The 17925-nt window shown below is 41.6% G+C and overlaps 3 protein-coding genes across 3 annotated transcripts; 1 reads left to right on the forward strand and 2 right to left on the reverse strand.

Annotated features, from left to right (window-relative positions):
- Positions 1–19: 19 nt before the first annotated feature.
- Positions 20–4003, reverse strand: nip7 (NIP7 nucleolar pre-rRNA processing protein). Its single transcript, XM_061068413.1, has 5 exons — positions 3865–4003; positions 3666–3752; positions 3190–3328; positions 639–779; positions 20–340 (listed from the first exon to the last, which is right to left on the reverse strand). Exons 1-5 carry the CDS (start codon positions 3918–3920, stop codon positions 221–223), a joined length of 543 nt encoding a protein of 180 aa, XP_060924396.1. The 5' UTR covers positions 3921–4003; the 3' UTR covers positions 20–220.
- Positions 4004–4094: 91 nt separating this feature from the next.
- Positions 4095–10312, forward strand: cdc42se2 (CDC42 small effector 2). Its single transcript, XM_061067880.1, has 5 exons — positions 4095–4138; positions 5479–5712; positions 6579–6680; positions 6774–6852; positions 8150–10312. The coding sequence occupies exons 2-4, from the start codon at positions 5659–5661 to the stop codon at positions 6846–6848; spliced, it is 231 nt and encodes a 76-aa protein (XP_060923863.1). The 5' UTR covers positions 4095–4138; positions 5479–5658; the 3' UTR covers positions 6849–6852; positions 8150–10312.
- A 2535-nt stretch (positions 10313–12847) lies between these two features.
- On the reverse strand, positions 12848–17318 carry LOC132999051 (interferon regulatory factor 1-like). The gene is made up of 7 exons (XM_061068835.1): positions 17229–17318; positions 16879–16978; positions 14342–14521; positions 14109–14267; positions 13976–14028; positions 13795–13885; positions 12848–12966 (listed from the first exon to the last, which is right to left on the reverse strand). Exons 1-7 carry the CDS (start codon positions 17316–17318, stop codon positions 12848–12850), a joined length of 792 nt encoding a protein of 263 aa, XP_060924818.1.
- Positions 17319–17925: the final 607 nt, after the last annotated feature.

Genomic DNA, 17925 nt, shown 5'->3' on the forward strand with positions numbered 1-17925 from the left:
TCATCAAGACTAGAATATATACAAAGACATAATGGATTTATTGGAAAGATGACATTTACAAAAGCATTCTGCTTAATTTTCACAATTAAGCAGAGGGATCATGTAGATTGCAGGTTAGCTGGTATCACACGTTTATTCGATACAGGTGTTTGTTTCTATCCCTAGAATGTCCGAACATGTGAGTGTTACTGGAAAAGGAAGGTTTGACTACTGTGCATGTTTAGGTTAATGTATCTTCATTCCTGATGAACTCTCCCACATCAGTCTGGTGGAACACGACAATGGACATTGGGTCCACTCGCCGGCACTCCTGTGTTGATTTAGCAGCGACTCCGAAACCCTGAGGAATGACAACGGGTTCAGAAATCTCATTGGTGGAGAACAAGTCAAACCTATTTGGCAGAATATGACCCTAAGCCAACCTGAGTTTACCTCAGCAGATACGGTATTGTCTACTGTGACTTGGCAGATGCATTCTGGGACTTGGCAGATGCATAAAATTATCGGAAGAAAGAAAGAAGTGCAGACGGCTCTTATTTGAAGTATTTTGGTCATCCCATCAAAGTTGCACAATGTGCAGCCTCAGCGAGAATATAAGCAACTGCTGTGATCAATAGCCTCATTGTAACAGGACTTACCAGAGGCACGTCGGCCATGGAGTAGACGACAACGCCCTGATACTGCACAGTGTTCTCAGTGATTCTCCCAAGTCCGGATTTTAGCACATGGTTCCCGTAGAGGAAGGACTGCTCCGCTCCAGGCTTCACCCACACCTTGAACTGAAGACATGAGCATAAGTTTCACGTTATTCATACGTGCAGGAGTTCATCTGATCTCATTTCAGTCAGTGATGAAATGTTTGAACGTGTTAAAATAAAAACTACTAGAAGGTTGAGTTGAAATGCAAAGATATTCTTTCGCAACCCAAATCTTTGTATTGTTATCAGGCACCCAGCAGGTGCATATACTACCTCTTGATATATGGCTGACAACTATTATATGTTGACTAATTAATACTGCAACTCCAGAATACCAGTGGTGTACATACAAGTGTAATGTTATGTGATGCAGGATGTCTGTGCGTATCTTGAATCTTGAATCCAGTTGCTCTGTAAAACCGGGACCAGCTATTAGTACTTCAGTCAAGTGTTCATTACTTCAAAGGGCTTTCTGGGTTTCAGTTGTCAAAGTTAGACCTAATTAATCCTACCTCCAGCTGGCCCCCTGCCCAGGTTTCTGTCTTAACAGAGTTACAGGAAATAAACACAAATGTATAGGAGACGTTGAACATGTGACATTGAATCAATTGTATCAAAAATATAAAAACTCCCCATAAGTATCAGTGATGCTAAAATCAAAACATGGCAGCGCCTCCCCCTTTTTGGTGGTATTACGATTGCAGGTCATCTACAGACATGCAGATGCCACTAGAAAACAATGGGCTCCACTGACAGATTCACACATGAGCACAACTTTTAAACTTTTAGTGATCTTGTTCTCTCTTGTATAATAACACTTATGCTGTTTTTTTTCAACAACAGCAACAGGTATATATAATGTCTCTGTTGTGGTTTAACACGTTGTCACTTTAAGATTCCAATGACTGACAGACAGGCTTATGTCCAAATCATCATTTGGTGGAGAGAGAAATTGTTTGTCATTCTTTTTTAAAACTTATTTTCATCTGCTTGCCGGAAATCGGATCACAGTGACTAAGTGTTCCCAACTGTATAGTCTCATCACCTCCTAAGACGAGACTACACCTACTCCGTAGAATTGACAGTACTCTGGGAGGATGCTGTTCATGAAGCGGATGAGAGGAAGAGACTGCTGTATGCAGAAATGGCATCTGAGGCAAAGCAATAGTTTGTCCTGTGGAGGTTGGCTGCTGTGGTTTTATTGCCCCATCTACAATCATGTTGCTCAAAGATTTGGCAATCCAAAGACAACTCCTGCGCCCGACCATAAAAGAAACATCAAGGACTTCCGAACGCTCCAGCCAATGTCTCTGAAGGAAAGATCCCAACTGGGCCCCAAGATGCTAGGGACCCACACCCAGGTCTGATCAGCCTGTGGTGGGCCTGCCTTCGAAGAGGGTGTCTTGTCATTAAAAGGCCAAAACACCCATTGACGTTAAAGGGATAGTTCATCCAAAAATGAAAATGCCCTCATCAACTCACAACGATGCCGATGGATGGGTGAGTGAAGTGTTTGAGTTCATTAAAACCTTCTGGAGTCACTGGGGTAAACTTTGTTAGAGCAGAATCTAATACAATTGAAGTCAATGGTGAGTCCTTCTTCAGATGTAATAAAAAAAAAGAAACCATACAATGCCTCCATACTGCTCGTGTGGTGTCATCCAAGTGTCCGCAGGCCACATCATTCATATTCGAGTCGGAACAAGGTCATTTCCACTGTGTTTTAAACCTAAACGTCTGCAGATATCTACCGACGTGGAGCATTCAGGGGCCGTCGGAAATGCTTTGTCCGCCAGCTAAGCATCTTCTGTTGGACTTTTAGGCTCAAAACACAGTGTATATTACCTCTTTTCGGGAAATGTGAATGCCAGGGCTTGCGGACACTTGGATGACCCAGCACAAGTAGTGTGGAGGCATGTTATTCTTATAAAGCCGTTTTATTGCGTCTGGAGATAGGTCACTAATGTCTTTAATTGTATCGGATTCAGCTTCTACACTGTTTACCCCTAGAACGCCAAAAGTGTCTCGCGGACTCAAACACTTCACCCACCCCTCCATCTGCATAGGGGAGAGAAGATAACATGTGAATTTCCATTTCTGTGTGAACTATCCCTCTAAAAAAAGGCACACAACTGATAATATGGCCCCAACATCTGCCAGTCGTTGAGACCTATAAGGGCTATTCAGCATCTAATCCTATGTTCTGAAATTAAACAAGTGTTTTGTTGTTTTTGACCTTTTATCAACCTAAAAACTATCAATCACAAGCACATTCATTGCTAGTGAAAATAACTGTAGATTACAGCTGTGGTAAGAGATGATACAGAGGTGCAGCTGTGTTTTTACATCATTCCAAAAGTGCAGCTCGGCTAAAAAGAACAGTGTCCCCTCCTCACTATGTGTGTTTACGGTTACACTCTCTGATTGCCTGTCTGAATCAAACCTCTAAGGACAGTGGCTGAGGAAAGAGAAGCTGTGATGGTTCAGTCACCTTTGCATAGGGAGCCAGGTAATCCAGAGCAGTGATGTGCAGCCGGAACTTGCTGGTCTTTGTGAACTTTCCAAAACAGGTTCCCACTGACACGAGCTTGTCCCTGGAGATGTTGGTTGCCAACTTCAGAATCTTCTCACTGACAAAAAAAAGAAGAAGACAGGGGGAAACGGTCAAGGGAACGATGTTTGAATATATGATCAGAAAAGAGACCATTCGTGATTGAATATGAGAATGAAAGAACAAGGAAATGTTTGGACAATCTGAAGTGGTACATAGCTGTTAATATTGAGGTGATATAATATATAGTAATTGTTGATTTTCAATCATGAATACTGACGTCTGTAAATACACACTTAAATATATTTCCCATATTATAACACTCATTCTTGCCAGAAGTGCCTTTTGAGTACTTTATGCTTTATGTACTAATTTCTAGATTTTTCGCTGCCATTCGTGAAGCCACCCCCCATCACCTCATGTAGTAGACCCGGTCGTTGTGCAGTCGGAAACAGTAGGAGCCGTCCGGTCGGTCCACCAGCAGCTTGATGTTCTCACCGATGCTGTCGATGAGAAAAGAAACGGATCTCACACACAGACCAGCATGCTCGTGTCTCTGCTACAACCGGGAGTCCCGCTACATCAGAAACAAACATGTCCTCCGCGGTCACTTACTACTTCGACAGCTTCTCGAACATGGTTTTCGTCTCCTCGTCTGTTAGCGGCCTCATCTTGACTTAGCAAACCCCACGTTTCTCTCGGTGAGTATCTGGATCTCTAAGCAGCGTGGAACGTGGGTCAACACGGAAGCAGTCAGGCACACGGTGGAGCGGACTTCCTGTGACGTAATCAGGGGGCGCAGTTCCGGCTTGTTTTTCTTTAGCATTCTTTAGCTTCCAGTCGCTCGAACGCTCCCGTCTTCTGCTTCCTCAGAACCGGCCGCGATCTGGTGAGTTCCTCCGCTACAATTTAACACAACTGTAGTAAATATGTTCCTTGTGCGGCGGGTAAACAATTAGCGAGAATGTGGGTTTGTTTTATGTTTCGTTTTTGTTCGAGCAGTCTCGCCAAGTCTCTCGGAAACGGGCTCGGTTAGCCTGGTTAGCTAGCTGTCAGTAGGGGAGACACCACGGAGCGCTAGCGTTCTCATTCGAGCTAGCTAGCTTTGGCTAAACATGTAGACGCTGCTACCGCCGCCTCGCTGCAGGCACGACGCTGCTCCACTTCCACAGCCATTGAGTTTGAATGGACCCGGAGTCGATGGGTGTCGCCCCGCTAGCTCCCTCGCCTTCTCCCGCTGGCTTTGTCTCGTCAGCTCCGAGGACTTGTTTGCCGCAGCGGCGCGAAGTTGCATAACCTCCAATTGTTTGTAAATAGCCATTACGTCCGGTTACTCCCGAGATCGAAGGGTGATCCTGGCAGCATCTCCTCGGTCATTGAGATCCACACCGGGCTGGGATCTGCTGCTGCTGCCGCCTGGTGACACGACTCACCTGCAGCCACAGCCCGGTGACAGCTCCCAGGTCAGCTGCAGAGCCCCAGCCAGCGAGAGCCAGCTGTTTGCATCTGTCACAGCCTCGGATCCTCCTGTCACCCATCGGATGAGTGACAGGACCGATCCTCGTCTGTGTCTGCTGAGATCCGACATCACATTCACCCAGATGACACGTTCTGGGGAATGTCCTGCCGCCCTGATGTTTGATTTGTCCTCAGGGTGGTTTGAAAGGAGTCATCTGTGTTTAACTGCATCTCCTACCGCCTGAACACAATGTTCCAGCTGTGAAACCCAATCTGTGTGTTTCTTCCCTGTGGCAGTCCCAGTCCCAACACATGCATTTTGTATAATAGCCATCTTTGTCCTGCTAAATGTAGCACTCCAGTCGTGTTGTAACTTTTCAGGCCTTGGAATTGATAGCTCATCAAAGCTGTAGTGTGAACAACAGCATACTGAATATAGGTAGACATGTAGTTGGATATAGATTTGACAATAAATGTCTATGAGCAGAGAATGAAATGCGCTTGATAAACTGCCAAACATTTTATTATAGCGGAAATTATAGTATTTTTGCTGACGTGCAATTACATCATTGTATCTGTCTTCAGTTACATGCATTTTAACCTCAGCAGCTAAATGATCAGTGGTGCCCACAAGTTTCAAATCCATATCTGACTGCACGACAGAAAAAGAAAACAAGACTGTGTCAACCCAGTTACTGACTTAATTGCTGATATGACCAAAATAAGTTTTGTTGTTTTTTCCCCCCACTTATAACTTCATCATGTTCACAGGAGTGTGTTGGGAGTGCAGTTTTCTCGTGCCAGCTGTTTACCCCAGAGAAACCAGTGGCCTGCGTCTGTCGTCTGTTTCCTGCAAGTGTTCGGGGCTCTGGTAACACTGAACAGGAAGAGAGACTGTGAGACGTCTGGACTGAGAGAGGAAACTGCTGCGGCTTCTTCGTCGGCCTCAGAATGACTGAGTTCTGGGTTTGTTTCAGCTGCTGCATTGCAGAGCAGCCACAGCCTGTGAGTATGAAATTACTCTGATTCGCTTTGGAAGACTTTTTTTTTTTTATGTAATTGTTGAACATACGCTTACAGCACACTGACTTCTAATTCACACGTGCATCAACATTGGCGTTCAGATCAGGTTGTTTTGCCTGGCAGGAAAACCAACTTAATCTTATAATCACATCTCGGCATCATAGACTGACTGTTTAAGTTAATGCAAATATACTGAATTTCTATGATATTTAGGGTTAAATATACTATGAAGTTGGAATTTTGACTCAATGAATGATGTCAGTGTGTAGCACAACCTGCTTGTTTAAGATGGATATTCACTGTGTCCTGTAAAATAACCTGACATGTGAACTGAAATGTAAAGAATTTTTTTCTATTTCACTTCAACTGCATAAGACTGTGTGGTGGAGTTCTTTGCTCAGTTTCAGTCGGCCTTTGGCCTTTTCAGACACGCCTGTTGATCCTCTGGTCTTCCTCTTCACTGGAGACTTGACTATAGAGAATATTCCTTATTCTTTAACAGTCTCTTATAAAAAAATAGTGTGGTTGTGAGTATTTAATTGCTCCTTCCATGATAGATTTGACACAAAAATTGCAGGGCCTCCAGCTGAAAACACCCAACTGCTTGGTACAACACTTATCTACATTCAGTAATGTTGGCCAGTGTGGGAGTGAACAACCAGCTGTTGTAACACATTGTAGGCTGCCAGTCTGACAGTGAACAGATAAGATAAGTAAAAAGGAACAATGATGTTGCGTTACAGCACAGGCCTTACTGCTTTAAGTCATCAGCTTTTGACTCATGTGTAGGATCTCCACCCTTCGTTATTACTAATATTGGCTTGAATTCATTTCATGCTAATTTTCAGAAACGGCGGCGACGGATCGATCGGTCCATGATCGGAGAGCCAACAAACTTTGTTCACACCACACACGTAGGATCGGGGGACATGGGCCTAGGATTGGGATCGGTAAGCTTTTTTCATCCCCCCCCCTTCAGAATATTCAACTAATAGTGCGCAGCAGTCCCAAGTTTCCATCTGACTAAAATTTGATGTGTGTAGGTGGATCTCGTTCAGTCCCAGATGAAATCTAAAGGGGGCTACGTGCACGGAGGGTCTGAAGGTTCACAGTTGTAACGAGGTAAGAGACACTGTTTTGATCCCTTTGTCTGATATTCAGCCACAGAGTTTTCAGTTCCTCATGCGGCGGGTGATCATGCTGAGAGCTGTTTGTGGTTAGTAAAAGGCTGACTTTGTTATAAAAGGGACACAGTTACCTCCAGTTTTTAAATGTAATGTTGTATAAGCAGTTAAAATACATCTGAATATTATTTTATCTGCAACCTTTAACAGAGCAGTGCAGCATTCTGGGTAAACACCGACAAATACAACCAGATCATTTTCAAAGAGAACACATCTGTTTCTCATTCATGAATGTTGGTCACTCATCTGTTTTAATAAGAAATCATAACCACTGATAAGAAATCATAACCACTGATATAATTTAGGCTTTGGGAAATTCTTGCCTCAGGGTCTGACACTCTTTCTGAGTCAGATGATAAATATTGACATTTCTAGACCTTCCAGTCAACCAGCCTGACTCCACTCAAGCTGTGTCCTGACTGATCATGGTAAATCAGAGCAGCAGCTATTTGTGCTTTAACTATACATAGTCATGTTTTATTTGGGGGAATTCTTGCCAGACGCAGGAATGTACACTATGTTCTCTTCATGATAAGCGTGGTGGTGATATAACCACTTCCATTTTCCGTGTGCCAGTGCCTCATAGCTCACTAACTGAGTGATTGTAAATTTACATGTTTTTCTTATGATATATTTCGCTCAACTGTTTTTCTTTTTGTTTTCTTTTTTTTAAACTGGCCTGCTGTGGGCAGTGGCTAGGGCTTTTTTACTGGCCCCAGGCACCTGGGTAATGGTGGAGGTGGCACCTTGCCTTGGTTTTTAAACTCCCGTTGCCATGGTTACTTTCACCTTTCAATTTAGGATCCTGCAAACCTTAGATTGTATATAAGATGGCCGCCGCATGTCCAACTCCTTCCACCATCCAGAATTCAAGCCAAAATATCACAGATAAAAATGCTGCCATCTAGTAAAGTTGAAGCCAAAGTACCTCAAATGACAGACACCATATTGGAAGATAATTTATTTGACTCTAAATTTTGGTCCATGATCTATGATTTGTTCTGCAGCCAGACACCAGGCAGTGTTTGAGAGGCGTTTGCGTCATTCCTGGGGAGCTGTCATGTTGTCCATCTTTAAACTCCATGTATGGCCTGAACAGATTCAGCCCTATGATATCTCATATATATATAGATTCATGCTTTTGTGGTAAACGGGTGTGATTTGCATTTAACGCACACGCCACTATCTGCCACGTCTGACATCTTAACGCTTGTCCCCCTTCTTTCCCCACACAGCCCTTCCGTCTTGTGGAAACTACTGTTGTTGATATGAGGAAGCGTTTTCAAAAAAGCAGTTCTGTCTGTGATGGACGCAGGACCAAAAGATGAAACTACTGCTGTTCCATAATGTTGTACATATTTTTATTTTCCATTCCTTTTTGTTTTAATGAAAGCACTGCTATCCATTTGCTGCCATACTGTTGCACTGTAAAGAGTAATTGTTAAAGAGTAGATTCGAGGGTTTAGAAAGCTCATAAATCTCAGTCAGATGTATGCTTGTGTGTATGCATGAGGAAAATTATTTTCAAAAATACTTGCTGTTGTCGCCCATTTGGATGCCTGTATTTATTATCTGATTTGTAAACGGACCTCATGGTGGCTGGGCCACGCTGGAGATGTGAAACATTCAGTTTCCGTCTTTCTTCTCAGAGGTTTATCAAAGGACAGGTCGCAGGTAGCAGAGCAAAGAGTTATATGTTCATTGTTTTATTCTGAAAAATACTCAACGATTCTCTGAGTTGCTTTCAGGGTTGAAAATTGCTGTTTTGTAATAAACTTGAAATGAGTAGAGTACACTGGACCATACATTGTACACTCACACTTGCTTAGGAATTTTGCATTTATTTCAACTGTTCTTTTTTTATATTCATCTAGATTTGAACCATATAGAATTTTAATAAACTATGAACTTCTTAATCTGCCTTCTGAAGTCATGTTCATTATTTTTTTTACTAGTTTAATTTCTAGCGTAGTCCTTTCCAAAAAGACTCATATTTTTATAAGCATTTTTTGTTTTTCAAGATGTAAACTTTAAATTTATTAAATCACCACCGCGGTCAGGTTTTGTACAGTTAGTTTACCCACTATATGTAGAATCACCATCATCCTTTTTTTGCTTGACATTTGTCAGATCAGTTTGTTAGATTTAATGACTTATTGGACAAGTTCTCTTCATTTAAAATCATTTATTAGTCCGGCAGAGATGTTTTATACCTCCTGAGATTTTAGTGGTTCTGTGTCTTTAAAAACCTGGATGTTGGCTCTCCTGAATCTGACCCATCTTGTGTTTGTAATCACATCGCTTTAGTGTTAAAATGTTCTCATGCAAGTATTTTGTCAACATTTAAATCATGTATGTATATAAAAAAATCCTTTCTAATGGACCATCAGTTAAATTTGTCCCAGTTTGTCTTTCTGTCTCAAGCAGCATAACATCTTTTAAACCTTCTAGTATGATTAAACACCTGCAGCCCTTCATGCCTGATTATGTTGATCGTCAGTTAATGCTCAGCTAAGAATTAATGTTCTCTTTTAATCCACTGGCTGCTACGTCTGTCGTCCTGCATAGTGTTGTCGCACGTTGTCCATAGTTCTGATCCAGGCTCCATTTTTTCAAACATCATTAATCAGTGTAGTCAGAGGTATGGAGCTCACCAGCAGGCCTGGATCTATTATTACATGTGATTGTTTGTCCTCCATGTGCATCCTGTGATTCAACAACAGAATGTAATTGTATTATTAAGTCGAACAAAAAGTCTGTGTGGATTGTAAAATGAGTGCTATTGTAAACTATTCATGATACAAGAATGAAATCTTTGTTGGTGCCATGCAACGGAAAATAACAGATATTGGAAACACCTCGCGTATATTTGTAATATCTTATAATTTACAGCCTTAAAATTGCTGGTAACCACTTTCCCCAACATTCACAGACCCGTTCAATGATGTGTTCATTGCCACAGAGATCTATGTTTTTTGTTTCAATGTTTCTGTAGTAATTCCTGTGTAGAACCAGATCTAAATATGTGTAGTCTAGTAGGTGCTTTTGTTTCCAGCGCTTGGTTATATGCTGTGGTATTCTGCTGTGTGTGTGCAGACCATATAAATGTGACCAGCAGGCTGTGTTGGTGGACTGCTTGAATGTGATTTTCCTTCTGGGATTCCTGTCACAGGACTTATTTTGACTTTCATGACAATGATAATGCTATTGTAAATACGTAACATGAACGTAATGGATCCACGGTTTATTTGTATTTGGGGTCAAACATATTTTAGGTTATTATTCTTTTCTTTTCCTGAGGATCTGCCTGATATGTAGCTCCCACCTTAAGGGAAATTCATCTGACTGCATTTTTTTCAGAATAAACGATGACAAATAAATATTATCTGTTGATGTTTGACCGACTGTGTGTTCCATGTTTTCACTTTAGTTCCAAATCCCCCTTCAGAAAAATGGCCACAGTGACTGTTATAGTGTTACTGCTGACACTTCTGGACAATTAATGCAGTTTTATGTGTATCATTGTGTAAGGGGCATTTTTCCTCTGCCAATGAGTTTTCATGGCTGTTTGTCTGTTTAAAGAAAAACGAATAAGGATTCATACAATTATCTTAAAACTTGGTGAAAGGGTGGAGTATACACCAAGAAAGAACCTGATACATTTTTGAGCAGATTCGATCAAGAAGGCGCATCCATGATTTTATTTAGCTTTCTTTAATATTACGAGAGAGGGTGTCAGCCTTGGCCCGGGGCAAGTGTTCTCCGGGGGAGAGGAAGGAAAAAGTTCCAGTGTGGGGTAATTATAGGCTACTTAACATTCAGATATGCCAGTACACCTGGAATGACACTACACTTCAGAGCTACACTGCCATGCAAGTGTAATCAGTCCAAATATATGCCATTGTAAACAGTATGGACAGCACAGGCATAAGTAAGGGGTGTAGAAACATGTATTGCATTTGGGGTTTGTGGTTTCAGGGAGTTAAAAACTAGGAAACCGAACGTACAGTATAAACGTATATTTATAGAGTCTATATGAAGGACCATTTCCTTAAAATTTACAACCTCCATTAACCTGTCAGCAGCGTTTTACAAGCAGTGTTTTTGCAATCACTTTAAAGGTATTACATTTCATGAGATGACATCATTGTTAAGTGAAGCTGCCTTTACAGGTTGAGTCAGATCTCTTATTAAGAACTCCTGGCAGTCGAGGGGTCATATAATCACTCCTCTGCTGCTGCTTATGTGTCACACACTTGCACACAAACACAGAGCAACGTAGGCATAACAAAACAGCCACAATACATGTTAGCTTCATTGTGTTCAGTGCATAAAATAGTTAATAGTAATACACACAGCCTTCTGTTCATCCATGACCTCGGGCTGATCTAGGCTTTTCATATGATCTGGGAGAAGATGCAACTCTAACAACTCATGATCCTGAGCTGTGCTGTCACTTACCATAATGTCGTTATAGGATAGAAATAAATACAAAAAATTCAGATTATATAAACAAGTCGTAGATCAAGTTGAGAATAACTTTATATTGCTTGTAAACATTAAAAAAACATACAACAAATATGATGAGTATCTAGAGGAGAAATCATATGTACTATACAGACAAAAAATACATTTATGTCAGCCTTAAACTCCACTCAGCACACAATCCTAGTAGCATGTACTTTATTCTACTTCATGCTATCTTAACAAACTCAGGCAGAGAAGGGCAAAGACAGGTCCTGCTCTGAAATGAAATGATATCTGTTTACTCTGGGAGCTGTGGTGTGAGCTTGGTGTCATTTCAGTGAGTGGGAGCCACTGAACCATTGTGAACCCGAGTGAAGATGATGACACTTAGTAAAAGCTTGGCTTGGAACTGGATCCTCATCTCAGCGTGCACAGCAGAGACGATGACCAACTGACTGATGAAGCAAAATATCTGTCCGCTCGTCGCCTCTCCTGATTCTCTTTGTCAGTGGTCAGCTCAGCAGTGTTGGTACCTACTATTTGTGAACTATAGTTTGGACTACATGTTTAGCCAAAGCCTGACCCGATGTTTCTTTGTTCTGGAGACAAAGGAGAGCCTCCAGAACTCAGTCTCCCAGGGGGATTCAACTTCCACTTCACACCTAGTTGTTTAACTTCCCCTGGACACAACTTTCAACCACTATTGGTCACTCTGGGCCCAATGACCCTTGAGGTCACCAGGCCGATATAAGCCCAGTGACCCCTCTCTTCTCGCTCTTTCGACCCAAAGAGTTTCTCCTGGAGGAGAGGTGTGGTGTAGCTCTCCAGCTCAACCAGCAAGGGAAGCTTCCTCCCTATCCAAGCTCTACCAACATTCAAGCAGGCCTGCCTGGAGCAGATTGCTGAAACCTTCCAAAAGGCAGCGACTTGAGAGCCTGCCTAAGAACCTCAGCACGAGAGCTGCATCGCACAGCAGGACCACAACAACAGGAGCCACAAACCAGCAAGAGCTCTTCACTGGACTTCAAACAGCACATCAACCTTTTCCCCCATTTCATGGATGGGTAACACAACTGGGCTTAATAATTATACTGGGCTAAGCAAAGACTGTTCAATTCTATTCATGTCATGTTTATAAGTTTGGTTTGTGTTGTTGTGATTTGAAAGTAATGAAACTACATTCTCTAACCTGTCACCAACACACAAACACACACACACACACATCTACCCAAACTTAACACATAGATGTGACCTCAACCACATGGTTTAAACATACCAGGGGGTCCTTTGTCGGCATAGTTTTTCTGATAACCAAATTTATTGATAGCCCAAAAGCACGCCATTTAATGGTGCCATGCTTCAGGTATCATTTGCACAACAGCAGATGGACAGGAGGAGGAAACAGCTGAAGGTTAGAAACAACACATGTATGTTATATGTTCAACAGGAGAACCACGGGTCCACAGCTACAGCATCAGGTTTTGCTGATTTGTGGACCAATCAGAGAGCTCCTTCAGGTAATTTGGACCAAACAGATCAGTGTGGTTCTCCTGGTGCAGAGAGTACGAGTTATCATCACCAGCACCTGCAGAGCAGAAAACAGCTAATTCACACCAATGCAGCGAAGATTACACACACACACGCTTAAATATATAGCTTGCACTTCTATTATTTATTAAATTTATTTTTCATGGTACATCCCACACTAATACTCCCACAATTCCACATTTTTGTCTTGCTATATTTATTACTCAGAATATCTGAAGAGATAAATGCAGTTGCATAATAGTTACAAAATATTGCAAATGTGGAATTGAGTTTATGTCTGCGTGGTGGGAAATGTGCAGGCTTAAAGGGGGAAGGACTTGTGTCTTTCAGCAGGATATTGACACAAAGCTCACACACTGCAGCACCAAAGAATGTCTGAAGAGGGTTAGGGTTAGGGTTTGAAACTGACCTGCAACGAGTCCTGACCTAAATCCTATTGAAAACCGTTGGAAAGAGCTAAAATCTGCCAATAATATGACTCCTACTGACTGAGAGCTTGAAGCCGATGCAACGTAGCACAAAGTACCAGCTGACAGATGAAGGAAGCGTCTACATGGCTACAGGAACCATGCAAAGCTGCTGATAGTTGTTTCTGAGTACACTTTGTGTTTGTATATTGTCACTGTTATGCAAGGTTTTTTTTTTGTTCAGTAACCTCGCTCTATCATTATATTAAAATATTCTGGTTATATACAATATTGGTTCATTTGCATCTATTACTTTAGTTATTCTAAATTGTGTACTTGAAATTCAGCAGTGCCAATAATCCAGTTCTCAATCTGCATATGTATACATCCATGACTATATGTAAATGGTATTTGCACAGTATACGTTGATATGTGTGTATATGTATAGAGTCCCGTACAGTGCCAGTGGTCCCACAGTGTGTGTGTTCTCCATTTTCTCTGTTCCCCACTTTGGTTCCAGAGGTCAGCGTTGCTCAAATGGTCCATCAGCTACAGCAGACACAACAGGATGAACTGCACAATGTTAGTTCAGAAGAATAAAACATGCTTCTGTCAGTCAGTAGGATAAATGTCGGATACCTTAAACACAGCCTCAGTCTGTTCCTGCTCCTCTGGTTCGGCCTCCCACATCCCTGCACATCCACATAATAACAAGCATCATCTTAATGAGGCAACAGCTTTTAGAATCAACATCCTTGACTACAAACCTTACCATGAGTTTGAGAGCTGCTGGATATGTCCTGTGCAGGGGTCTCAACCCTCTGTGTTAGGTCTGAGTTGAGTCTTATTGTTGTGGGTTGCCAACTGTGCCCAGTGTTGGTACCATCTCCTGAACTGGCCTGCCTCTCTCTGTGCCTGCTGGACCGCAGCCCTGCAGGTGAACAGGTCGGCCCGTGAGGTTTCTGAGACTAAAGTGATGCAGATGTTTTACCGTGCATGTCCTACCTCTCCTGCGTCGGTGTGCCTGGGTGCTGGGCAGCATCCTGTAGACTCTGTAGGCATTGCTGCCTCTCTTCCTGCTGTGCTCCCGCAGCTCACAGATGTCCGGCAGAGAGTTCAACGCACAGCGGAAATTTGCCTTCCATGTCTTGGGATCTGGCTTGTCCTCGCCTGGATGGTAGCGTCCTAAAGCCAACAAGCATGGGGACAAAGACTGGTCCAATACTGTGCGTGTGTGTGTGTAGTCCAGGTACTACTAATGTTTTGTGGACCTAAATCTATTTACACATTGTTATTATGGGGATAAATCAGATCCCTATACATGATTCATTACATTTTAAGGTTAAGACAAGGTTAGGTGTGTGTGTGTGTTTCAACAAATAGTATTGGTTAGTTGCATGAGTCTCTTAGAGCTTCATTTTTTGTTTGTTTGTTTGTTTCTCTGTTATTTAGCAGGATACTGGATGGATTACCAACTGTGGTAAGGGTGAAGGAAAAACCCATTACATAGTAAACTAAACATGGAGAAGCAGCATTCAGTTTTTATGCTCCACACATTTTTGGAACAAGCTCCCTGAGAACTGCAGGTCAGCTGCCACAATTGGTTCTTTTAAACCAATCCTGAAGACTTTCCTGTGTGCCACTGCCTTTTGTTGGAAACAAATAATTACCTATTTATTAAACTGCACTGTAATTTTCTCTTTATTTATTTTTTTATTTATTCATCTTTTATTCACTTTTCAACTTTTTTAATTCTTATGTCTTATGTTGCTTTTACAATTTGTGATGATGCCTTTGATATTTTATGTTAAGCACTTTAAATTGCCCCGTTGTTGAAATGTGCGACACAAATAAACTTGCCTGGCCTTGCTTACATTTTGGCACAGATCTGGATCAGGGGCCAAACCAGGATTTATTCTTTAATATTACAAGATAAAGCATTTTGTAACATTTTCATTGATTTCTCAGAGAATATTTCATGGATCATGACGAAACATCGAACTTGTTTAGGGGACTGATGGGTTGTTTATGAGGTCATATGCAGATCTAGTGAATTTAAATATGGGTTCATAATGGGACTGCTGGGCCTTGGCAGAGGTTTGTGCGATTCTAGATTTATTATTTGTTAACCGATCAAAACAGTGTGAATCATTTATAACGATATATTGTTATTGTTAACACTGTCTGTGATATAGTTGTAATTAGTGACAATTAATCTGTTGACTGATTAAACAGCTAATTAAAATAGGCATCAGGTACATGAGCGTATAATCGACTGAACATTCAAGTGACTTCATCTACTGCTGGGTTCTTTCTCACATTTGGCACCTCTGTGTGATTTGGACCTTCAGACAGTCACTGGAGCTTTAAAGGATCCACTGGATCATTTACAGCACACAAACAAGGAGCAGAGGTAATATCACCTATTTTAAACTTTACACAGCAGCTATTTTCCACTCTGAAAAACTAAATTGATGATCCTTATATGTTCTGTGTATTATTAGTATTATTTTTATTACCTTATTATTCTTGTTGCTGATTATATCATTATTATTGAGCTGTTGAACTTTGCCTGCAACATGATCCTCCTGCACATTCACAGCAAGTAAAGTGAAGCTTTCCCATGTGATGTGATGCTGCCAAAGTCACAAACCATGACTTTCCCAGGACAGGTGTGTGTGTGTGTGTCCGTGTGTGCGTGTGTGCGTGTGTGCGTGTGTGCGCGCGCTTGGGTGTGTGTGTGTGTGTGGGTGTGTGTGTAAGTGTATGGCATCTATGCTCAGAACCCATTAAGCCAAAACATCTGGCGATGAGATGATCAAACAAAAGCACTTCACATTAGATTTATTATATGAAATGATTTAAAGTTATTAAAGTGGATTCTGTACACAAAGTAATCCACAAATTAGCAAATCCAAAGAAAGTTGTCAGTGTTTTCTATCTGGTTTCAATAAGCAGGTAATCTGACACAGATTACTTTTTAAAGTGTCCTGAACATCATGAGAAGATGTCAGTTGAACTTAATGAAAGGATCAGCACATATTATTTGCAATTAATTATGAGTTTTGCATATTTCGATCAGTGTGTTGCTCACACTCAAACAAGGTGAAATTAAACAGGGTTTAATCAGCTCTGTCAGTTGAATGGATCTGAGGCGAATTCTGTGTTGAATTAACACACAAACACTGATGTTATCATTGATTGCTTTGGATTCTCATCATTCGGCTACAAAGAAGGATGATGCCAGGAATGTGGTAGATCTAGAAAGACGTGGACTAAACAAAACAACCATGTTTGCTCTGTAATGTAAAAATAGCTGATAGGGTGTAACAAGGTCAGAAATGTCCTTTCAAAAAATATTTAAATACAAGAAATGATACAGCTTACTGAAGATTCTTCTTTAAACTATTATTTATTTAATAAATCATTAAGTAAACCTCCAGTGTATGAACTTAAATACTCTGGATTGAAGGAGAGGAGTCAAGACAAAAAATACATTTAAGAAAAACAGTGTGATGAAAGTGCAGTTGTTGGGCTCCTACCAGTGTGCATGGCCCAACTCCTGAAGAGAGTAGCATCTCGGTCAATACTCCAGCCATGGCGAGCAGCATGTGTCCATGGGACTTGGAATATTTGTGCTGACTGTAGAATAAAGAGTCAAAAAATGATCAGGTTGTGTTGTTGGCAGATGTGTTTTCTGACCAATGTCTCACAACATTTTTTTGCTTTCAGGTGTACAGTATGTGGATCTGCAGCTGTGTGTGTGTGTGTGTGTGTGTGTGTGTGTGTGTGTGTGTGTGTGTGTGTGTGTGTGTGTGTGTGTGTGTGTGTGTGTGGGTGTGGGTGTGGGTGTGGGTGTGTGGGGCTTTGAAGGTGAGATGCAGCACTCTACCTGGTCCAGCCAGCTGACCCCTGGATACCTTCCAGAATGAATCTGCTCCTCCAGCCACGGCCTCAGCCTCAGCCGGCCTGGTTGCTGCATGCTGCAGTCTGAGTGTCAGGTGTTCAAGAGAAGCTGTTCGGTGCAGACGCGTCACCAGCTTCACCAGACTTTCAGCAGTGACAGGAAATTTCAATGGAGCTCAGATTAAATCAGAGGTTACTCTCGGACACCATTGCTCCTCCCCTGGATTCTTCCAATCAAAAACCTTCTTCACTGCTTAAGTGGCTTCTCCAATTACAGGAAATACATACATACATCTTGTGCTCATGCGTGTGTAAAAGTGCATAAAACTATGAGCACTTTTTCACAGTTCTTCAAAATAAAACATGCGGTAAATCAAACGTACAATATATATCTGTATTTGGCTTTAATTCGGCACAGGTCACCTGCTGAGTTAAAGGTCCAGTGTGTAAGATTTAGGTGAAAGGGATCTATTGGCAGAAATTGAATATATATTAATCCTAGTGATGTTTTCACTTGTGTGTTTCATCCAGATTGTACCATTTGTTGTTTTCTGTACCCTAGAATGGGCCTTTTATATTTAAAAACTTCATACTCTCATCTAGAGTGAGTTTGGAATGAGTTGTGATGACAACTGAAGGCTACCACCGCTTCTCCTTTATGTTTGAAAAGAGAGGGTGAAGTG

Source organism: Limanda limanda, chromosome 3 (genome assembly GCF_963576545.1).
Source record: "Limanda limanda chromosome 3, fLimLim1.1, whole genome shotgun sequence".
NCBI lineage: Eukaryota > Metazoa > Chordata > Actinopteri > Pleuronectiformes > Pleuronectidae > Limanda > Limanda limanda.